The 25,306-nt window shown below is 46.6% G+C and overlaps 1 protein-coding gene across 11 annotated transcripts in view; it reads left to right on the forward strand.

The window, feature by feature from the left end:
* The window catches only part of LOC143144771 (uncharacterized), a 460,353-nt gene that overhangs the window by 392,661 nt on the left and 42,386 nt on the right, over positions 1 to 25,306 (forward strand). For all 11 annotated transcript variants that reach the window (XR_012991512.1, XM_076307527.1, XM_076307530.1 and 8 more), the window contains one exon: positions 17,039 to 17,172. Coding sequence is in view for 10 of the 11 variants with exons in the window: in XM_076307527.1 (XP_076163642.1) it covers positions 17,039 to 17,172 (134 nt within the window). In the remaining variant the exon portion in view is untranslated. The remainder of the gene's footprint in view (positions 1 to 17,038; positions 17,173 to 25,306) is intronic.

The following is a 25,306-nucleotide window of genomic DNA, read 5'->3' on the forward strand; positions in this document are numbered from 1 at the left end:
TAGGCAGGGTGGCCGCACGAGTGCACCGCTGGGGAACAGCAGGAGGGGTCGATCCCTCTGCACCCTCAGGACGGGGGGAATGTCCCGGCGGAGAGGGTACCCCCCGTCGGAGCGTCCTCGACGCCACGAAGAATCGCCGGCTGATGGGCGCCAACCTCACTAAGCAGAGCAGGGTGAGTTCTTCGGGGTGGACGACCACGGCTCGGACCGACGACCACCTACGCTCCTTTCCTTCGGAACGATCGCGCGTGCCGTCTTACCTTTCACCGTCTTCTCTTCTCGTCTTTTTCCTTTTTGCCTTTTTCTTTCCTTTCGTACGATCCGGAACGAGCATCGACCGAAAGATCAAAGAGAAACCGAGCACAGAGAGGGCCGAAAGATATCGAGTTGCAACTTGGGAAACGCGCTTCCGTCCCGAGGAGAAAGGAAGATATTAGCACCGACACGGTACACTCGGTTGTTCGAGCGAATTGAAATCCGAATCGAGGCGAGACTCGATTTCCGAGCCGAGAACTCGAAACAACGGAACGGCCCGGAAGACTCGACAGGAATCGAGTAGCTTGTCTCGAAAGTATCGAGTAGTTCGGATCCACCGAGTGGACTGTACACTGTGCGGTACAGATTTATACCACTGTAACGGATCGTACGCCTCGTAAGACCCGTGACTGAGAAAAAGTTACTCGACCCTGTCCATGTTCCACTTACTCGTAGTACATTCCCCTTAACACGGAACCGATCTTTATTTTACGCTGTAAAACTTTCGATCGCGATAACTTCATTAACGCGTCGATCGACACGTTTGAGCACAGTTCGTTCGAAAATATCGTTAGAAATACTATACCGCGCGATAACGCTCGCGTTTAATTTTTACGCGCTAAGAGCGAGATTGCAGGAGTTCGAACCGAACTCTCTACGTATGCTTTGTACCGAGACTTTAAAACTGTTTCTTTTTTTTCGAAACAACTTTTTTCGATCCGACGAACTCGGTCTCTCAGGATGTAATTAACCGACTGGAAATTTAGCGGAGTAATTTTTAAAATCGCTACAAGATTCGTCGTCCAGGTTCGTCGTACTTGTGCGCACAAAGGAAATGTAATTAGTGGCAAAAAGAAGAATTATTTCGGAAGCTTTGTTCCGCACGAAAATGTTACCTTCGGGAACGAAATAAAACGTATTACAAATGAAAGACCTCTCATTGTTCTTTCGCGCAGGATGAAACGAAACCGGAGGAAACGAAAAATTTTACATTCGAGGATGAAAGAGAACGTATCGCGGGCGGGAGAGAATTTTTCGTTCGGTTTCTCGGCCACTTCAGGTTTACGCGTACAGGTGAACACGAATAGCGGGAACGGGGAGATGTATCTTTTTCGAGTATCGTTACGTACCAAAATACAACATTCACGGACGAAGTAGCACGCGCGGTAAATGGAAAATATCTATTTTTTCGTACGTTGAACGGTACTTTGGAGGGTACAATGAAACGTAACGATGTTAAGAAGTTCGGTCGATTCGCTGGATACGTGTAAATATCCGAAACGAATATGATAAAAAGCAAATAGAATTTAAAAGCATCGAGGAACTCGTATCTTACAGAAATCTGTAAATTTTAGTATTTTTATCGCCTACGTCCGTTAACTGTGAAACAACGTAGCCCTGTATCCACTCGCCGGCACGGGCCCCGTGTCCAAAGGAAACTTTCCGACCCCTCGTTGAACACGTTCACAGTCCACGCGTGTAAGCGTGAATACCACTCGAACGTGCAGAAAATTGTATCGATTTTCGTAGTAATCTTCTTTTCCGAACGTCACGCGCTAGTATCCCTATGATGCATTGTGCACGACTCGCACGAAATCACCTGGAACGATATACTCGCATACGTGGGTATGCCTCTTTTCCTTCGCTTCTTATACTTTTGACCAGGATTTACATTGTACGGTTTATCTTTACAATTTTGTAACAAATATTTTTACGGTAAAAGATGGATCTGTAACTAATTAAATCAGTTACGATCTCCGATATTAACTTGCGCGCAAATCGGTACCGAAAAAAGTGCAGAAGATGCACCGTCTCGAAAGTCACAATTTAGACAAACTCACCTTTGCAAGTTTCTTTCCACGTGAAAATATTACACTAGCGGACAAATGTGATACATCTACGTTTCGTAATTTTAAAAAATCTCCCACGACCACCGCAAAATGAAAAATCCGCCCACGATCTCCGATATTGGCTTACGCGCAAATCGGTACCGAAAAAGTGCAGAAGATGCACCGTCTCGAGAGCGACAATTTGGACGAGCTCGCCCCTGCAAGTTTCTCTCCACGTGAAAATATCACGGTTGCGGAGGCTAGAACAACGGGACGCGTTACCTCGTCCGTTGCACGGGGCGCAATGGGGCGAGTAATTTGTTCTCGAGAACGGTAGAATTTCTCTGGCAAAAAGCGCGAGGTCCGCGAAACTTGTTTGGATATTCGTCTCGCGCCATAAACGATAATCGGTAGGAAAGTTTCGCGAAGTTCTAAGCGGCCCGGAGACATAACCATTGTCGTGCTGCGAAATCGTCGCGCAGAGCGGCCGAGAGGGCGGGTTCGGGTCGGGCGGGAGTTTTTCGAGTCGCGATTCTCGTCCGTCGTAAGGCAATTCCCAACGATCGCGGAAGAACTTGAGCAATAATCGAGGACAAAAGCCGTGGTATACCTCCGCTCGTTCCCCGATGAACTTCCAAAAGATGTTCGACGTTTAGACGAGGCCGTTGCACGCGCTCGTAAAAAATTCCGACGTGGGAATCTTGTCGCGCGACACGACCGCTGAATCGAGAAACGCCTCGGCGCCCCGGTGCTGCGATTCCAGGTGTCGGGCACGTACAATATTTAACAACCGGTGGAGATAAATTATTCACGAGAGAGGAAGTTAGTTCGCCGCGAGTTTTCACCTAGAAGAACGTTTCCGCTTGGTACGCCGTTCGAAACGATTTCGCGCCCGCGGGTAACCGTCGCGGGTAAAAATTCTTACCCGGGCAATCGCGCGTCTTGCAAATTTAACGACCCCGCCAATTACGGTAGACGCGGCCACTTCGGAACGAGGGGAAGTAAATTATTCGCGGTTTAAGGAAGAATTTCCGCTCGAAATTTTCACCTCGACCGGGAGACGTTTCTTCTTTACGCGTTGAATCGGTCTCGAAGTCCCTTTGTGACTACAACGGTTCCGAACACGAAGCCTTTCGGTTACAGAGTACGAGGACTTGTATGATATTTCGAACGAAATACATTCGGAAGAAATTTTTCTTGTATTTCTCTCGACAACGTTCAAGCGATATTGCGAATCAATGAGTGTTTTTATCGTTTACAATGGATTCTCTTTAGCTTGTCGATCGTAACATTTTTGCATCGAGAACGTTCGCGAGACTGATCCTTTTGTTACTTTTATTCGGTCAGTGAATAGAAATAATATCTCTCGTACGATCGCAACGATTGCGGTTTATTCTTAATAATGCACGCGCAAAAATAATCTCGGTGAACTTGTACTCCGTTTCTGATATTTCCTACTTTCCCGATGTTTAGAGAAAAATTACTCCGCGCGTTTTTTATTTCTATTCTTACATCCCGAGGAGGGCCACGTGATCGAAACATGGACGAAAAACGAGATACGTACCTGGAGCAACTCGCTCCTTAGAGTTCCACGTTACCAAGGAATACTCGAATACTCCGTCGCATTTCGAAACAAGAGTATGCGAATTATTCGAGAAGCGGTCTCTTCCGTCGCTTCGTGTTTCCATTGTCGGAGAGAAATATTTCCTCGGCGCGTACTTCGTCGAACCGATTCCTCCGTTTCACGCGGAAGAAAACTGTTATCGCGAGGTTTCCGATTTGGCAGGCTCCTCGTCGAAGCGGAGACGGCCAGAAGCTTCGATCGGAGACGATACGAACACAGAACGGAAGGAAAGGGGGGAAAAAAGGTAACGAGGAAATTCACGGACCATTTAAGCTCTCCCGCAGGTATCAACGCGTAGATATCTGGGCTCGTGAGAGACACCCATTCACTGGCCGCTTTCCGCGCCGATGAATGAAGCATTCATACGCCTCGCGTTCGTAAAACTCCAAGTTTACTTTGATGATCCGAATCGTGCCCCGTGCAGCTGGAACCCGCTCCGTCGATTCGCGTCGATGCACCCGTTTCTCCCAACGGACATTGTCGGGTTAATGGAAACCGTACAGAAATCGAAATACCGTTCAAAGGAGCGTTATATTATCGACTGCTGCGTAGTTTTTGTTTGCCCCGGGCAACTGTACACAGCGCGAATCGAAGGATCGACCCGTAACCGATACACCCAAAGAAACTCGTACTCAAGATTCGTTTCCCTTTCTCCGCGAGTAGATCTTTCAATGCCCCTAACGATTAACCCAATTTATCGTTTTCCAATTAAGAATACTCTTAATCGATGTCTCGTGGGAATTGTGCAACGAAAATAAGTATAAATTTTATAAATTTTGCTATCGTGGTGATCGAAACGTGTCAAGTTGCACACTTTTTGGAGTAACATTTTTGAATGCCAATATACACGAACGGCTACGTTTCTTTTCATTGTTTTTAAACCTTTATCGCATCACGCCTGTACAATTAATATTTCGAGTTCAAATACGAATCGCAGTATACAAAACTTCAATTTTGTTTTCGAAATTGTGCCCACTGTAGCGCGTAAAACTGAACACCGTTTACGAACAGGAGTCTGAACGTTCGTTACTGAAACTTCTCGTTGAATTTCTCATTCTCGTCGAATTTCTTATTCTCGTTCTCGAAACGATTCTGGAACAACATCCGCCGAAAAATTTCAATACAATTCCCACAGTTTGCTTCCTCGAACGTCGTTGCATTCTTCGCGGAACGCCATCGACGATTCACGAACGTTCGTTCCTGCTCGCGGTACCGGAAACGCAGCCGTGCTACCATTCGCAGCGCATACCAAAGAAATTGATACGCCTCGAACGATCCGCTCGAGCACGGTAATGCTACGCAACATCGCGGCACGAAGCAACATCCTCCGTGTTATCATCGGATGTAACACGCGATTCGATGCATCGATGCGCGTTTTCGTCGAAGTGCGTGCCACTTCTACGATAAATGCTCGCGAAAATGGCCGTGCACAGTACAATTGGACGTAATACGCGATTCGATGCATCGATGCGCGTTTTCTCGAAGTGCGTACCGCCTTTACGATAAATGCTCGCCAAAGCGGATGTAAGTAATATCATCGAACGTGATACGCGATTCGATGCATCGATGCGCGTTTTCTCGAAGTGCGTACCGCCTTTACGATAAATGCTCGCCAAAGCGGATGTAAGTAATATCATCGAACGTGATACGCGATTCGATGCATCGATGCACCGTTTCTACTATAAATGCTCGCGAAAATAGCTGTGCACAATATCATTGGACATAATACGCGATTCGATGCATCGATGCGCGTTTTCATTCAAGTGCGTGCCGCCTTTACGATAAATGCTCGCGAAAGCAGACTTACGTAATATCATCGAACGTGATACGCGTTTCGATGCATCGATGTACAGTCTCTACGATAAATGCTCGCGAAAATAGCCGTGCACGATACCATTGAACGTAATACGCGATTCAGATGCATCGTCGCGTGCTTCGATGATAACCCCCCGCGCTGCCTCTACGATAAATACTCCCGAAAGTGGCTTTACGTAACACGACGTCGGGGTTGATCGTCGTTGCGCACGAAACGCCTAAAATTCTTCGAAAAATGCAACCTTCTCCCTGTTAACTCTCCAACGAGCCGGAGGGGGAGTCGAAACGTAAATCACGACCTTTATCACGGTGCAGAGTTAACGATAATCGCGAAAGGATGCAACGAAACGTTCCGTTCGACGAGCGGATTAAACGAAACGCGAAACAGATTTAATTATTCTTCGAACAGAGAGAACGCCGACGAATTTGCATTCGCTCGTTACACGAATTACAGTGAAACGGGGAGTGGAAGGGAGATGAGGGGTACGTCCCCCTCCCCCGGCGATTAATGGTTTCTTTGATAACAATATGGAAATTATGACGATAAAACGATCGGCGCGAAAGCTTTAGCGCGCGACGGAATTTTACGGGACGAAAGCGTACGAGTCCGGCGGCGAAACGTTCACGGGTAGAAACGGTGGAAGGGGAACCGGGGGAACGGAAAATTGCGATTTTATGAAAACCGCGATAATCGATAAACCGAGCGTACGGGAAAAAAATTAAACGAAACGATGCAAGAAAGTTTCTCGCGTGAACGCTATCGCGGCTCGAATTTTGCATACGCGGGTCGCGAGGAATTTGGCCCGCAACCGGCCGTTTTAATCCCGGCGAAATTATGAACTGCTCTCGACCGTCGTGAGTTACCGTTACTTTAAATGCGAAAATCTTTTCGAATAAACATTATACAAACACGGCCTGCGAGTACATATATACACGCGACTTGTCCGTGTCGTGGCTACAATGGCTCGTATCTATGTAAATTATATCCGATACGATGATAACGATACGTAAACTCGAGTGACAGACTTAATCCTGTTACGCACGAAAGGCGACTCTCGATCACCGTAAAATTTCATGCAACGATCCGCGACACGTCGCACCGTGAAAAATTGCAAAAGTTCCCGTTCAGGTGTCGCGTTTCGTGAAACCTTGAAAATACACCAAAGTGGAAACTTACTTTCGCTTTACGAAATTTCATCGATCGATTACGAGTGATTATGAATCTTCATCGAAGATTACTCCGTCGAAGAATCTTCGAGCGAAGAAAAGAGTCGAGAAAAACCCCGAAAAAAATATTTACGCGCGTTCAATGTAAATATACTAAAAAACTCGCGACACTTTTCCACGTTGTTTCCGTATATTCTTATTAAAAAGAGGAAACCATTATTAACACGGCACAACGAGCGGCCGTTTGAATTCGCGTTGAACGAGTACCTGTTCCCATCGAGTATAAAATATCCTTAATGGAACCGTGCGTCGTTAATCCGCTGGAAGTTCTTTCGCGAGGCAGTCGGGATCGCTCAGCGAGCGGGATTTACGATATAATTACAAGTTCCGGCGACGTTTCGTCGATGTTGCTGCGCGAACGTCGACGTATTTGCGCGTCGTTTATCGCTGCAAAAAGAAAGGGTAGGGGAAAATGGTCGCGGAGCAAAGGAAAATCCCCGTGGAATCGTTGCTTAGCCGTTTGTCGGAGCTAAACGATTACACGGCGACAATACGAGGCAAAAAAACCGAATGGACCGCAAAACCAGAAGAGAAAGGCGACTCGTAACCGCGACGAACAGAGAGACATTAACGCGTGCAACGACCCGGCTCGTTCGTATTCGCATAACGAGCCGCTTAACCGTACGCAGGAGCGCGGAGCATTGGAAAACACCATGGGGTCGCTCACGATGCTAATCGCCACCGATCGACGACGACAACGCCACTCCGTTGTTATCGCAGCTGCGACGCGAATTTTCGCGGAGATTTCGCGACGATTCGTGTCGTTCGGGATCGAACCTCCGTCCGCGAACTACGAAACCAAGATCCCGTCCGTGAAAGTACACAGACCTCGTGTTGCACCGCTGGTGTGTCCAGATCGAGAGGTGCTAATTATTCTGTTTGCACAGTTCCGCTCGCGAGTCGATCGTTTGTCGTGGCTACCCTTTGGTGCGCGCGCGAGCGGGGTTTGTTACAAGCTTTCCCGATTCGTTGTCGGTGCTGGGAATTTTTTAACTCCGTTCTTCTCCGGACGGATCGCTCGTAAACGTGCTCCGGTCTTTGAAGTGTTTACGGATAATATAAATCCGGAATAATCCGTCTGGAAGAGAATGGAGTAGAAATTTACGAAAGATGTAAATTTTGAATAATCTGCCCGCAAGAGAATAGAACTATTGCGTCAAACTTCGTTACAGCCGTATTATTCTTTGCACAATTTCATCCCCCGTGATATAGGAGTAAAGAAATTTTTTAAAGACACGAATTGTGTGTCAACCTTTCGTGTGAAAATAGTGAATCTCGTCCTCCGAGCTCTCTCCGTCGAACTCGTGCTACAATTATCGTCCACTTTGTGTACTCGTACCGTCACCTTGCGAATCTAGCATGTAAAAAACAATTCTCGTACCTTCGTGAACAAATTCAACGGCGACCGCGATATATCGATTGCCCGCGTAACGGCCACAGGCACGGACGCGTCTGCTGCCGAAGCGAGCAAGTAAAGTACGTAAAGTAAATTACAAGGCAAGGGTTAAAGCGTACAAGCAGAGAAAGCGACCTAACCGAGATATTTTTCAATCTAACCCCAGCTCGAATCTCGAGCCGTTCGCCGACGCGGAATACGAACAGCGATAATTACCAAAGTGTCGCCCGAAGATTCATCAGCGTAATATTCCGCGTCGTAATCGTCGAACGCGGGTTTCGTAATTTTACAGGGGTCGGTAATTGGCACGGTGGGCGTTGGTAATAAAGCTACTAACGTACAAACGACTAACGCATTCACGGTCCCTTCGGATCGCACCCCATCGCGATTCTCCAAGGTGCGAAGCCTGCAAGATTTATCGCGATTCCTAGCCAGCGACGAGTGGCGAGGATCACTGGCACGTGACCCAGCTATCAATCCCGTGGTTGCTCGAAGAACGCGTTCACCTGCCTTTCCAGCTTTTACTTTCCCTCTAGGCGCGCATCGGCGCGCGTACGAGGGCGGCTTGGAAATCCGATCGAGGGCGAGAAATTCGCCGTTGGTGAATTATTGAGGCTACGTTCCGCGATGGTCGTAGAGCTCGTAGGGGGATACAGAACTCGCGGACGATCGCGCGCACTCGTTCATTACTTATTTGTTGCTCGATCACCGAACCCTCGGACCGATCCCCACCACGGTCGCGCGTTCTAACTCGATGACGTCGATTGGCCGAGGCCGAGCCCGAGGCCGAGCCGTAGGTCTTCTTGCAGCTTCCTCGGCACGCACGTGCCCCGAATAAAACGCACGCGTTCACCGTGCACGCGCGCCACTGACTCACCCGGCACTTCCAACCGGCGATGCAGCCCGTGTCCGCCCGAAAAACCGGGAATACTAATACCAGAAGGTGAAAGGAACGGCTGCAGGAAGCGGAGAATGCACCCAGGTGCGACTAGACGCCTCTTTCCGTCAGGAGGTAGCTAGCTTGCTTTCTTTTCTTCGGTTTTTTCCGTTCGTCTCGGGGGGCCAGTTCGACGTTACGAGGGTTCGACGGTTTCTTCCTTCGTGAATGCGATCGAACGAAGATCGGTAGGCGTGCATCTTGCGCGATGCAATTCAACGCGGTGCGTATTATTTTTTTTTTTAAACCTTTTTCGTTCCTTCTCGTGCAAAATGTGACAAGCGACGAAACATCTGTCTTCGAAAGGAATCGAATTGTGAGATCATCGAGTGAGTCACTCGTGAAGCCGAAATTTTTAAAATTAAGAAAATTCCACCGCTTTGAGTGGAAATACTCGATTGTTCGGTCGCGTTTGTATTTTTGTACGACAACTGCGGAATTTTGTGCATTTTTCTCCACGCTGGGAGAGAAAACGTATGCGGAACGCTTTTCACGAGTTGCAGCACCGTTGATTCATTTTCTACGGTCTATCGAACGGCGAGGAACAGAAATACGAGTCCGAGGAAGAAGAATGTAAATCGACCCTTTGCGAAATAATAGGGTTATTGCGTTCGAGGTACGCGAATACGAATCGACCCTTCGGGATGGGTGATCGGGTTACCTAATTTAGAGAACAAGAATTCTGTACGACCCTTTCTCGATGGCGATATTAAATTTCAAATTATTGAGATTTCCGTATCGCGAGTTCTGTTTTAGCCCCGGTTCGTTGCAAGTGTACACCGCTCAAAATAAATAGAGGACCGCCTACTCGAATGACTTTACTCGCTCGGAGAATTATCCAATACTTTGAAAGCTTCCGTAGGTCGTGCACCGCAGACGTTCGTTGGAAATATTCATTGCGCGAATCTATGTACGATTGAAATTTTTATTTCCAGCGATTTAACAATTTTGAATTCCCGAATTTTTAACAAACGTATCGCGAAATATTTCCTCGAGCTACGAATCGAATTGACACAACCGAATCTAATGGATGTAACCCGAAAGAAAAGTCCGATGTATTTAAAAAATTTTTAAAAACGAAACGAGCATCGAACCATGGAAACGCAAAAACGAAAGCTGTTGAAACATCGAGAAGATTTATCGTAATCGATCAACGAGAATCCTTTCGATACATCGTCGAGAGAGATGGATCAACGCTGAATCTTGTTACGAACGTAATTTTTTCACACGATGCACGTGTCGCGGATGAAACTCACGTGCAGCTATCGATCGAGCCGCCCCTCTTCTAGCTCGTTGTGTAAGCGATGCGGTCCGTTTTAGAATATGTTAAGCTCCCCTATTGCACACGGCTACCGAACTCGTCGGTTTTTTGTTTCGCCGGTTCCACGACTGAGAAAACACGGTTTGGAATTGCTCGATTAAAAAATATGTATCGTAAATACGCGTAACGACGCGTTATATATATATATATATATTTATAATTTTCCCTTTGCCCGGATTCGTTCCGCGCGATTGCGATTACCCGCGAAACGAACGAAAAATGATCGGAGAATCGCAATTGTCGAGCGGCCGGTACGTTCGTTCGGATTTATTACGCGAAACTCGAAAGGTTTGAAAGCGACATCGTTGCATTAATCGGGGCAACGTTTCGAATTAAATGTACATTTCTGCCCTCGTGGTTTCTTTGTTCCCGTTTAGTTCTTTCGCGTGGGCGCACGTGCGTCGCATGCGAGCGACGTTCCTCATCGTCGGACATCGATCGGCGCCCGATTCTCTCTCTCCGCTCGAGTGGCAAAAATGGAACTAGACGGATCGAATTTTTTTTTTTTTAATGCGTTATTTTATACGAAGCCACTCGAACCCGTTCCCCGTTCACCAAGATCGTTGCGTTCAATTAATGCGATAACGTCGTGCTTGACATCCTTGTTTTCCATCAATTTGAAATTACATGTAACATATTTACGAATAGTTACGGATAAAATATATTTAAAAATAGTTACGGATAAAATACATTTACAGATAGTTATAGAAACTCAAGTTAAAGAGGCTGGGGAAACTAAGGTAACAAAATTAATTTCTTTCACTTCTTATTCATGGATATGTAATGTATTAACAGATATGTAAGAAACTTTTTTCGGGAAAATTTCATCTGGCAAATCGCGATTCGTACGTAATTTCAACGAAGCGTTTAAGAAGAAAAGAACGGGATGAAAATAATAAAATCGCGAGCGAAAACAACTTAACCGCGAGATGCGTCCTGCGAGTGAAAGCGAATAAAGGGGATCGAATGGAGCGAATTAGAACGTACACCGATTCAAATCCACGGGAACGGACCGATGTTGACGAGTACCGGAGAGAACGGACATAATTGGAATCAATTGGCTCGAATGATTAAATAATAGGAAGGATCTAACGCGAGGGTTCCGAATCGACGTGAACGAAAGAAACGAGGAAACGGGAGTAGCTATCGTCCGTGGGAAATTGAATTCTTTCCGCCCGATCTTTATCTTCTTTCTTTCGCGAGTGAAACTTTTACGTTATCTCGTCAACGAACACGGTTTCGAACAAAAAGAATCGTTCGGTCCGAGTTTAGGTACGTTCGAACGAGAACGGACGAAAGTTATAAATGTTCGTTTCTGGGTACTTCTTCGGAGATTAAATTCGAACAAGATCAACCGATAAAAATACTTCTCGTCCGTTCCGATGGCCGCGTAATTATATTTACTCGTAATTATTCTATCATATCGTACGCGTACAGTTTGAATACTTAAGCGTCACAACCGTTGTTATACTTTCCAATTGTATCCGACGTATCTTCTAACGAGGACTAAAATTCTACCGAAGATACTATAACTAAAATTATTTGAATATTTCCCGCTCGTAATTCTGCCACAGAAAATTCAAACCCCCGCGATCGAAAATATTTCGCACAAATAACCCCAGTGAAGACTTCGCAAGACTTCGTGAAACTTTCCTAACCACTCGTGGCGATCTCTAAATATTTTTGAAAATTCAGCTTCGTACATACCAAGCTGACGTACCAAGCGGATACTATTGGGTTGTTGGGAAAGTCATATCGTCTTTTTTTTTTGGTGAAAACGAAACACGATTTTTTTAGAGTGTGTAAACATTTTATTAAATTACATATTCTCCATTTTGGAGAACGAAATGTTTTTCCGAACAACCTGATATTTTTTTAACTAAACAAGTACCCTCGATTTCGTGCCGATCGAAGCCACGCGCGTTGTTCGAAATGCGCCAGGTTTATGTACACGAGCGGGTTCACCGAGTACAAATATTTTGCTCGTCGGGCTTGCACAAAGGGTGCAATAAACGTAATTGAAGATATCCCCAAAGAACGCGAACGACCAGGAAAAAAGGGGAACTCGTTCCCTTTAAACTTCCGTGTCCGCGTCCATTCAGATCCTCGTTCGAAAAACGAAAGTTTGAAAGTCAAACGCCGAGAAGTTCCAGCACGACCCTCCTCGAGCGATCGGAGTAGGGCTGCGCGCAACCCCCATCGTTGGCAAACGACAGCGGTTTTCGTTGACTCGCAGCTCGCAAAGAAGGACAAGAAGATCGCATTACGCATCGGCTACGAGCGAGCGACCAACCACCCCGCCCCCGTCTTCCTCCGAAAAAGAAGAATGGCGCGCGGGACGGCGGAGAACGTTCGTCGGGATTTAAGGCTCCATAAATCCGCTCGGAGCATCCCTTAAGCCCTACCGCGCGGTGGTCAGTCGGCTTTTACCAGATTGTATTCCGCGATATCTTTCGTTCGGACCCTCCGCTAAAACGCCTTTCACCTGACTCTCTTTAATAGACCGCCTCCTCCTGATTGCAACGACCGTAAGTATCGTCGCTTAATTCCCCAACATGGCCGTTCCAGCGGGAGGGAACCGCCGGCGAAAGTGTACCGTTTACCCGAAAATTGAATCCTTTGTCAAACGAACGGGAACCGAGAGATTAACAAACATCGTGGAAACTGTACGTTACACTTGCTCCGCCGTATTCCGATTCGAAGGAAACTGTAACGCGAGCATCGAAATCTCTAACGGATCAAACGTTCCTACGATTCGGCTACGATCTCCAAGACGTATTTCGAGGTTTATCGGAGTACAGGCTAGGTTCGATCGGTTGCAAATTCTCGAACGACGTAAGTTTCTCGAGCTTACTGGTCAAGAACATTTTTCATCGTACGGACACGTTCGCGTGTATTATTTCCATTCTTTCGCGGTTATCTTAAAAGGAAAAACGTACAATGCTCGATCGCGTTCAAGACGAAGATACGAGTGTGGAAATTTTATAATCGTTCTCTTTTCTCTTGTACCGAAGATAGTGTTTTTCTTGAACAAGTAAATAAACGAACGAATAAAACACAAAGATACGAGTGTAGAAATTTTACAATCGTTCTCCTTTCTCCTGTACCGAAGATAGTATTTTTCTCGAACTAAACAAACGAACGAATAAAACACTCGAGTACACTTTCGTAGTTACTTCCGTCTTGAAGAACTAAAATCGTGCAATCTGCGTACTCTATCTTTTCGAATCCCACCGAGATAAAACGTGTAACGGTAAAAACGATAAGATCTCGGATTTGAATTTACTCGACGATTCGTCTCGATCGTTCTCCCTTGGGTATCGCCGTGTAAGGTGGTATTTTCCGCTACGTTACACCGATAAATAAACGAACGAATAAAATACACGAGCGAAGCGATCCTGATTCACCCGAGACGCGTACACACGCGAGAAAGCACCGGTTCGGGATCGTTGGTCCGGCCGATAAGAAAGAAAAATCCAACGGATTCGGGAACCGGAGATTCCAACGGATCCTGGCGAACGCCGTGAAATAACGGAAGTCTCGCACGAATCCGGGGAAATTGAAACGTTAAGGGAAAGGAGATACGGCAGTCCGGCCGGGATTCTCGACAAATATTCCGCCTCGCAGTTTCGAAGCAACGATACGAGGTCGACACATTTTCCAAGTTCCGCGTATCGACGATTTATCGTTCAGCGGCCGTAGACGCGACACGGCCGACGAGTTAAATCGCGTGAAATACTGCTTTCGGCACATCGGGCCGCGCGCAATTATTGATAGGCCAGGAACCGAAGCAGATATAGGTGGAGGCGATTCTAGCCGCGCACAGAATCGAAAGGGTGCAATCAATGTACCGTGCAACGCTTCGATTTAAATTCATGAATAATTCCTCCCACCGCCGGGACCGAAGATCGACGAGCTCTCTTCCATCTCTGCTTCTTCCTCTCTATTTTTCTTTTTTTTTTCTTTTTTTCTTTTTTCGACTCGATCGGGCCGAGCTCGAAACTCGCTTTAATCAAGAAAATGTCCCGATCGCCGACCTCGAATCCTCTTTCATTTCGAGCAAAGATCGCGCGAACGTTACGAGAAACCCGTGTCGCGCTTCCGAGAGAACCGACACCGAATTCGACGAAACTTTGAGCAAACGTTGGCTACGGTCCGAGTATCTCTTCGATAGAGTACGTTTAAGGGAAGTGCTTCGAGTGCATCTTGCGCTTCATTTTCTTTGCACGTGTTCCGGTGAGCAAAATTTACTCGAAATGGTACAAGTTCTGTGGAAAGAAGACATCGAATACGAAGAATATTTCAGCTCCTTTTTCATTTTAACCCTCGCTCGAATGCGAGTGCACCTTGCGCTTCATTTTCTTTGCACGTGTTCCAATGAGTAAAATTTACTCGAAATGGTACAATTTCTACGGAAATATTTCAGCTACTTTTTCATTTTAACCCTCGCTCGAATGTACTCCGCATCTATTTTGAGCGGTGTAACATTTAGGTCGCGGGTTTCGTGCTCGTAGCGATTGAGTACGCGCGATCTTCGATAGCAATTTCACCCGACTTGTTCAAACGCGAATAAAATTCCAATTTTGATGGATCCCCGAAACGATTCGCTGTTCGAGATTCAAAGGAGAAACTCCTAGGCGCGAGTCTCGTTAGTTTTACTCGTGTCTGCGTAACTTTCGATTGCAAAAGGTATTTAAAGTACCTTTCGAATTGAAATACCATCGTCTCCAAAGGCGTGTCGATTAAAATGTATTCGCGGAACGTGTACAAACAACCGATAGAACGTTTTCGAATTCCGTTGTCGAACCTCGCGGAACGACGCGGGTCTCGGTTCGCGTAATTGGAAAAGCTGTGCAAAAGGTATCCGTAATTTTAGAATGTTAATTCACCGATGACAGGACGTCCACCCGTGGAACGATAAATAAAAAAAAGCGACACTGTCGTGGACAGAAACGGGCGCACGTTTTCGCGGACGCTCGATCGACTCTTTTTTTCTCTCTCTCTCTCTCCACCCTCTTCCATCTAGTTTCGAAAGAACGACGAAAATAAAAATCGACGCACGAACACGTGTCCTGTACGCCGGGACGAAATAAAAATTGCGTCGGCCGAGCCAATTTATTTTCATTCCGTGCGAAAAGAGGCGAAATTAATTCCAGTGCCGCGACCGATACGAGAATCGTGTATCGAATCCTGCGTGGTATCGACGCGTTACGCGGGACGTTGAATCATCGATCATGCGTCCGCATAAACGATTCGCGACCGATTTATCGTTCCCTCCTCTTCAACGGCTCGGTTCTCGGTTCTCGAGTGCGTAAAATTCGTGTTTTCCGGTCGACGGTGAAACTTCGCGGTAACTTCGAATCCACGACCGAATCAACGCTGAAACGCATCCTCCGTGGAAACAAGACACGAAGAGAGGAGGATTCTCCGTTATCGCTGCACATCGGTCCCGGTGGGACGCGAAATCGTAAATAGAACGCATGCATTTGCCCGGAAGAGTCCCGGGCGAAGTTTTATTTGCTCGTTAAGCTCCTCCTTCTCATCTTTTTCTTTCTTTCTTTCTTTCTTTCTTTTTTTTACGATTCATTTCGCCTCCCGTCGGGTACTCCCCGCGGCAATAAAACCGCTCGCTTATGCTCGTCCGAGCTGAAAAGCGTCGACAATGTCTCGATAAAGTTCGCCGGACTCTCGCGGAGATCCGAGGGACGCGGGAAAGGGCGTTGAAAATTATCGCGACGAGGGGAGTGAATCGTTCGCCCGAGTCGATGAACATCTGCAAAAAGAAAAAATGCTGCCGAGGGTAAGCCCGGGGATCAATGATCTTGAAAAGCTGGAAATTTGCATGAGAATAAGACGAAACGGCGAGCAACCACGGTGGTCGGTATGGAGGGCACTGGAACGTTCACGGATGACGCGGGGATGAACCGGTTCGATAGGAATCGAATAATCTCGCGAAACGGATTCGCCACGAACTGTTTCTCGTCGAGAGAAAAAATTCTTTCTCCCTTCTGGTACAAAATTCGAAGAAAATCGTAGCGATCTCTTCGAAAGATTTTCAACGAAATTTCTTTCTCCCTTCCGGTGCAATATTCGAAGGGAATAGTGGCATCCTCTTCGTTGGATTTGCAACGAAATTTTCTTCTCCCTTCTGGTACAAAATTCGAAGAAAATCGTAGCATTCTCTTCGTTGAATATTCAACGAAATTTCTTTCTCCTTTCTGGTAGAGGATTCGAAGAAAATCGTAGAATTCTCTTAAATAAACGATTGTTCGAACACGTATCGATTTGGCGAATTTCGGTGCGGACACTATTGGATTTCCGCGCGCAGATTGCGCGCCAAGTGATTCACTCGCGGAGAAGCGACCTTGAGCAGTGAATCGAGTTTGGTTCTACCGTATGTAGTTTCACCGGGCAAACGCTCCGACAGACCCGAGACGAAACGTGCTTCCCTTTACTTTCATCCTCCCTTCGTTCTTTATACACCGCGATGTTCCTTTTGCGGAAATTCCCGCGAATTCTTGAATTCACGCGCCTCGATGATCGAACGGAACGTTCACGAACGCATTCGGAAACTCACCCCGACGATTGTTTAGAGGCGTTTAACTGACGGAAAAATCGGTTTTGTTCGTTGCAGAGAGAGGCTACGCAACGAGATGTGGAACGCGAACGACGACAACGAATGGAGGCCGAAGCTCGGGTACGCGAGGCTACGGCTGAAGCTGAAAGAGCACGTTCCAGAGTCCATCACCTTCAGAGAGAATTGGCCAGGTAAGAAGAAATATCGCAGATTCTCTGCCCGCGATCCCTCTCTGTCCGGTACAGTGATTTGTTTCGAAAGAACAGGGCCGACGATAAGAAGACTCGTTTTGTAAACGATCGATCGAACTCGGTAATTGTTTTTCTCCTCTCTTCAACGTATTCTGATCTTCCGTACTCGAATCTCTGTTGCTTTGTGAACAATTTCGAGCAAAAACAGTTTCGTCGTTTGCTTCGAAAGAACAATATCTACGGGAAGATTTCTTTTTACCAGTGATCTATACGTAGTTGGTTTTTTCTTTTTTCTAATATATCGTAGCCTCCGCGAAGAAACATCTTTGCGATTTGTTTCGAAAGAACAGCGATGCAGGAAGATTCGTTTGGTTAATGGTCGATCGAACCCTACCATTGTTCATTTCTATTCTCTCTGTTATATCGTAGCCTCTGTACAAAAATATCTGTCGCTTCTCGAACAAAGAAACATTTTCCTCGATCGACAAACGACCGCGTGAAATCTTTCGGGAAACGCTGGAAAAATCGCAACGCGAATCATCCCGGATTCCGTTGACGAATCGATTACTCTTTTAATTTCCCAGCCGCGGCTCCGGTATTTGCGCGATGCGTTTCAATTTAATTAAATCCCCGCGAGCCTGTACATAGTAAAAACAGTCGATTCGTTGGTATGGAAAAATATATGGAATACAAAATACAGGAGAGAGAAAAGAGACACGGATCGTACGTAGATACGTTTGTTCTGGGAATCGGGCATAATGCTACACGCAGACCCAATCAATTTCCAACATTTTCCAGTCGTCTCGTTACTCGTTTTGTTTGACCGTTTCCAACGCTGACTCGATGACACAGACTTTCATCAATTTAGTCGAATTAACGGTGAATAACCGTGCTCCCCTTGTATCGTATCGATCGACGCCCGAATCTTTTCCAATTTTTCGCGCGTTACCCAAATCGCGAACGCTTCGATATCGAGGAACGTGCTACACCGATTTGCTACGAAAGAACAATATCCGCCGGGAGATTTACATTGACAACGATCCACGTTCTCTCGCGCAATATTCCCTTGTAAATTCGACGCGTGGACGTTAAGAAACGGGTCTTTCCCGGGGCGTAGAACCGTCAAAGTACGATATCGAAGCCAAATCGAAGGAGAAGTTAACTACCGGTCCAGGTACGAGGCAGACTGCCCGTCGATCCTTCGTTAATACTTGACCAAGAACCCTGAGGGGCAATCGTATCTCCTGCATCGACTCGTCCGCTCTCGAACGGTGATCAAACCTCGGTACATCGCGTTCGAGGGAAGATTTCGTTTCGAAGTTGGATCGAAAGGTAGGAGAACGCTCGATTCCGCGGCGTCTACCGCCGGTGCTCGACAGACAGGAAAAGAGAAACCAGGCCTGTAAATCGATGCGGTTGCCAAACATCCGGCAATAATTCGAGGCGCTTGTCCGACATCGATTTCTCCTTCCTTTGCTTCCCTCCGTTCCTCTCTGCCTCTCTCTCTTTCTCTCTCTCTCTCTCGTGCGGGCGTTTTGCGTCTCTCCGTGGCGGGGCTTGCGAAAATCGCTTATTTCATCGAGCCGCAGACAGCACTTTATTTCCCGTGCAGCCGCCTCGCCGGAAAAGTACCGCCGCGATATAACGTATAAATAATGAGACCGCGTTTCCCACGCAATAACTAGCGGATTTCATGGTAAATCATCGATATTGGCATTCTTCCAATAACGTATCGCGGCTACGAGGTGGTCACCCCCGCGGATATATTATCGGGGTGTATCGAGGTAGCCGAGATTACGATCCTGCGCGTACACCCCACGGATGCCTCGGTTCCACATCCGGTGTGCGACGCGCCGATCGAAAATCACCGTGGATCCTGGTAATTCTACCTTGGACGATCGTTTACGTTTACATTCACTTTTCCCGCGTACCCGTTACCCGCGAATTACCGGGATTTGTTAATCGAACGTTTCGCAGATTTCCGTGTTTGCGTAACGCTTCGCCAACCGCACGGTTTTCCACCGAAGATTAAACTTCTGGAGGGAAACGGATACTAGTTTCGAACTATAGAGACGAATCTGTTCAATTTTCTATTGTACCATTTATATTATGTGGAATAAATTACTCCGAGGTACAATTCTTATTCGAATTATAGAACGATACGTTTTCAGTTGGACGAGGAAACATTCATCGAAGTAAATTCGATCGAACAACCTTCGTTGGAATTGAAAATAACGCGACACTTTTCGGGGAACATTATTTCACTTCCACTTTGTTCTTTCCGAAGGTTACGGTTCGATCGTTGCACGAATTACGATTCTTCCAGTTTTATCCGTACCTTTATCTACGATTGTTTTATCGTACTTCCGCAATACACTCAATCTACATACTGAATACTAATGGAAAACGAATTAAGGTGGGACGCGGAATGAGATATGTGCTCGATAACTTACAAAGGACCCCTGGGGAGGTGTTCGCAATGGGGATGAACTCGAAAAACGAGGTGTCTGCTGATACTGTCCGAAAGACACAGGACTATGGGAAAATCGCAAGGACCGACCTCGTATTGCGAAAATTGTTTTTACATTCGGAACGCTGATACTTTATACCGTTACTGTTCCTTCGAGCGACCAACGCTTTTAAAAAAGAAAAAACTCGTTTAATACGAACTCGAATAGCCTCGAGGTACCATCGTCGAGTAATCGAAGGAAATAAAATAGAGTTCGTGGGGACGTCTGGTGGGGGAAAAGAGGCGGGGCCAGTGTCCTCCCAACGGGGGTCATTTCTAATTTACCGAACTGTATCTTTCCGCTCGAGTTTCGAGCAATGTTCCCTAATAGCTACCACTTGCGTCGTTTATGGTTCAAGACTGACCATTTAATCCCGGAACACTGCACATGTACCCGATAACGTCGATCGTATAATTCTTAAAAACCAAGTAAACGAACTCGAACAGTACGTAACCGGCGATACGTTAAAATAATTAGAAATCGTCTCCCGTCTCCGTTTTCTACCTCGATCGTTCATAGAACGCGAAGTGCTTACGAGGAGTATGCGACCCGGCGGCGAGAGGTCGATAATAATTCTTACATATTGGCTCCTTCCTCTGCGGACAAATCTCAGCGTCGAAAATGGCACCCGGCGGATATATTACAACGGATATTGGAAGTCAGAGCCGCGACATTAAATCGCAAGAGGTCGTTCGATTTGCTAAAGGATTACATTCACGGGCGAACGGTGTACGTAGCCGGGTACTGTACCCACCGAAAGCTGTTACGGATAAATCTTCGTTTCTCGGCTACTGTAAAAGGAAACGGCGCGCGCGTTTTACTTCGCGCCGCTATGAATACTTTACGGTTTGAATAACGGTGAACACGATCGGTTTTACATCTCGTTTATCGCGATACTTTCAATTGATTTCGCTACGCGTCGGCCGGACAAGCGACCGTGACAATCATAATTCTAATCCTCCCGTTTCTTCCATCGTTCTGTACTGTTAAGAAAAGAAGAAGAAAAAGAAAGAATTACTGGAAACGGTCCATTAACAATGCTTATCGGTTCCTTATTTTACACCCGGCGGCGTGTAACTCGATGTAACGGCTGGCAGGAATTTATGGTCCCATAGTGCGGCACTTGCCGCGGAAGATTAGAGAAATCGATTTCTTCGCTTTCCCTCTTCCACGTCTCGCGTAACTATAAATCCCACGGTAAAAGGAGAAAGAGAGAGAGAAAAGAAGAAAAAAAATGCTGCCGCATCGTTTCGCGTTATCCGTTAATAATCGCGACCGGCTGCGATCGCGAAACGAACGAACGAAACGATACTTTATTCCGGGAAATCGAACGAAGCCCGCGCGTTTTCACGATCCGCGGGAATCGAATAATTGCTTAATTATCCGCGATTCATTAGTCATGTCCGATTATACGATTCGGGTGTTAAATGGGGTATTAAGTGCGGTGTAAAATACAATGTTAAAACGTCCCGATGCGTATCCCCGTGCTTCCCGTAAACCGGAGAAAATTTAATTCCCGCGTTCGATTGTATCTCCGCGCGCGAACACCGCGGCTGAGGGCGTCAAATTCGAAAATTTTAATCGGCCGCCCAGAGACCAGGGAGAAGGGAGAGAGGGAGAGGCTGTCGTTGGTGCGGCATAAATTCGAGAATCGGGATCAATTGTTTTTCCGTGTATTCGTAACGTTGGAAATTATATTACCGTTATTATTATCATCACCGTATCGCGCGAATATTTTTCCAATTAACCGTCCCGATAAATCCGGAGAGGCCGAGTATCGCCATCGAGTGCTAGAGTCCACGTTTTTGTCACGGTTTTCGCGATTTCGTTCGTGCAAAAATAATTCGTTCGACCAAAAACGAGAGAAGAAAACCTTCGAAAACGGTCCACCTTCCCCGTAAAATTTACATTCTTTTTCTCTCGAACACGTTATCCCCGAATCGAATTAATATTTACAAAGAGACGTACGTACAATTTCTACTTTCCAAAGAATCTGATTTCGAATATCCTCTTACTGGAACACATATATATTATATGTTACATATATGAACACATATATGGGTTACTCCACCCACGTTGACACTTGCGCGACAATTGTCCGAAGTGTCCTTCAAAGATACTCTTTCGATACACTTTTCCATCGCTTCGTGGTACAAGTGCTCCCCTTGGGAACTCGGTCCGCGACGAGCCTCGAGAATCTCTCTCGCGAATCGAACACCGCGATTAACTTCCAAAAGGAAACGGACGAGACGCGCGCCAAAAGCTCGCGGAGGAAAAAAAAACTTGGGAAACTCGGGCGTGTCTTCCGCGTGTATCGGAGCCAGCCGAGCAGACAAGCGAAAGAGCACGTTGAACCGGGGCCACGCGATCTCCACCCCTCGACGAGTCACGTCCAACGCATCTCGGAAGCAGGACATGGTCGATCCTACGTGGGGGTTGCTCGTGGCAGAATGCCACGAGAAACGAGACGCCGCCGTCGCGTATTGTGCGTTCAAACGACAAAAGCACCGACGCGTTTCTCACGGGTCCGTGGTTCGCGCGGAGCGCCACACAGACGCCGAGCGTCGTTCGCCACTCTCGTTCAACCGCGTGCAACGATGTTAAGGGTAATATCGGCGACAATCGCGGCCAATCTTCGCGATCGCGTTTCGAGGCGTCGTCACGAGCTTCTAAACGTCCCCCGATGAACTTACTCTAACTCGAACCGCTCGTCCTTCCGACGAGATTTCTACCGTTAAAGAACCGCGTCTAGCTTCACCGAAGATTTCCTTCGAGATTTCTCGTCCGATCTCGTCCAATTCCTCGTAACACCAGGAATTCGATCGAACGTTGCGCAGCGTCGAAACACGACCCAACAACGCGAAAACGAACGAACGCAGAGAGCGTCCATGTTGATAACGCGTGCGATAACGCGTGTAACGATAATGAATGATTTTAAAGAATTGTTCTTTGAAGCGCGAAAAAACGCTTCAGAGTATTTTACCGTAATTATTTTCATTGAGAAGAAGTATCTTTGAGTTTGACGCGAAAGAACGCATCAGGGTATTTTACCGTCATTATTTTCATTGAGAAACAGTAACTTCGAGTATTTTACCGTAATTATTTTCATTGAGAAACAGTAACTTCGAGTTCTTCGAAGACGTTGATTAACTTGGTCGCAAACAGTACTCGACAGACTCCAGTAAATGGAAATCGTCGCATCGTAACGAGACAGTGTGATACTCTTTTGCGTGTCGCTCACTCTATCGTAACGCAGATTTCCTTGAATCAGTGGCGCAAAAACCGATAATACTTCAGAGTAGGAATTGTCTCGATTTTACGACAGAGTTTGACTCTTCTCTTCCCCTTGCACGTGGTCTTCGACATGCCCAAACGGTAACGTTTGGTTCGGGATCGGAGAAAGTGTTGTCCCGCGGACCGATGCGACTGGAGAACGCAGGGAGTCGGTTCCCGTGTTGCTCGCGAGATATTTCACTTCGCTTCGTAACTTTTTTTACGAGTTCGCTGGAACGAATTCCGATTGAATTAAATTCCACGATGTAAATTATTATCTCGATATCTTTCGTTGAATTTTTAATTTACTCCGTGGCTCGCTCGCTTCACGTACTTGCGAACGAACGCGTCGAGATGTAATTTCGTCGATAAGGACGCGAAGCATTTTACGTTTGGCCATCTTCTGGCTTGTAAGCATGTCTCTGACGATCTCTGCGCGACGCCGTACCCCGACCAACGAAACGAATTTTTATCGCGAAGCCCATTTGGCACCGGTATCGTATTTCCCGCAGCCAATAACCCTCCGAAACAGGAATAGTATGCATTATACCGCGGTAGTTTGAATTTTATCAAAAAACTTCTTGGCCCCCTGCCGGACAATAACGTTACATCGATTGGATTATTCATAAGCTCGTTCCACGGTTGATAGTTTTCCACGAGCGTTTACGATATCTTGGGTTCATCTTTTACGGCGATGTATTATTTTCATTGCGATCGGGAGTGTCTCGTAATTTTAAATCCGTGGAAGCGACGCGAAACGACCTTCCTCTTTCGAATAAATGTTAACAAAGAAAAATGTAAATAATATACGCATTTTTTTAAACGTTTACTCGTCTTCGTGAAACGGTACCGATGGATATCCGAAACGGACGTCATTTTTTCTATTCTTCGAACAAATAAAACCGTTCCAACGTTTTCTCAAGCTTGGAGATCAAAATGTGCAATCTTTTCTTCTCTCCTCCCGAATCCTATTTAACCCTTTCAAACAACGACAAAACTTATCGAACAATCTACGAAACGGCGTTACTTTCTCCTTTCTCGATTTAAACAATTATCGAAGAACGACATTGCCCGATCCGAAATGTTTCGTCTTCTAGAATTACACGCGGTATTCGACAACGGAGGATATCCGGTAACGAGGATCGAAGAAAAATTGCATTTTTCGAAATTCGAAGCTTTCACTCTTGCGCAGAATGCATTCTTCGAGTTTCTTTCCGTTGAACTACTTTAGAAACGTGTAATTACCGTGTTGCGAGTCGACCGTTTGGTCCATGTTCGGTGGGAAAACATCGTCCGTTGGATGAAATCCGCGACGGAAGTAACCGACGAAGGGGAAATAGAGATGAATCTAAATTTAAAGGAAGCGAGCACTGTAGACGCGGCATTAAATCACTCATGACATCGATCCGCACCCTTTTCTCGAAACAATGTTACCAAGCCCCGTGTGGTTGTGCCGCGAGTCGAGTTCGACCGAGCAGAAATGAACACGGAATTTGTCTTCGTCCTCGTCTCTCTCTCTCTTTCACCACCCTCGCCTACCTACCCCTTTTGCCCCGAGTCCGAACCACGCCTCGGGGATGACAATCGTGGAAAGCCTGGCAGAAACTTTCTCGTGCGACGATATTCGTATTCGGCCGGGCAACGAATACTTGACAAACATGAAACCATTTAGTGCCGAGTTCGTAGGCAACGATACCTACCGGATGAAGATGTCTAATAGAACCGCGCGCGTCTCGTTAAAATGCAACTCGGAACTCGCGGGACCAGCTGGGAGAACTTGAAATTGCTCGAGAATAGCGCAGACTTCGGCCGACCCTCGGGGCTAACGCGCAGTTATTTATCCGCGACTAGTCTACGTACCTCGATCGCGCAAGATTTGATTCCGTCTACCGGGAATCATTATGCATACCGTTTCAATTCCCAATTTAACCGTCTCGCGATTTCGAATTGGCACCGGGAGAGATTCAAATGCGTGGAATCGAATGGGAACGAGAGTACTCGCGAGAGAGGGCAGTTGCACCGAGATGGAGGTATTCGATACGATTTTGGAGAGTGTAAGAAACCGAGAGTCGTGGAAAATCGGTGGCAAAAATTGTGCGGTAAGACACGAGTGCGGATCTCGTCGAATTCGGTGAGGGTAGTTACCGAATCTTCGAACCCAAGTTCGAGGAACGCTGACCGATGCCACTCGAGTAGTCACTCGTGGGGTGGAAACTCGACTTCTCGATGCTGGAGGAGATATCGTCGCGAACCGGTGGAATTTCACGCGAACTGCCTCGAACTCGCGAGACCATCGAGTGACAAGTTGAAACACTTGGGAGTCTGTGCAGCTAAAGACGTTAGACACGACC

The sequence above is a fragment of the Ptiloglossa arizonensis genome, chromosome 3, assembly GCF_051014685.1.
Source record: "Ptiloglossa arizonensis isolate GNS036 chromosome 3, iyPtiAriz1_principal, whole genome shotgun sequence".
NCBI classification, from domain to species: domain Eukaryota; kingdom Metazoa; phylum Arthropoda; class Insecta; order Hymenoptera; family Colletidae; genus Ptiloglossa; species Ptiloglossa arizonensis.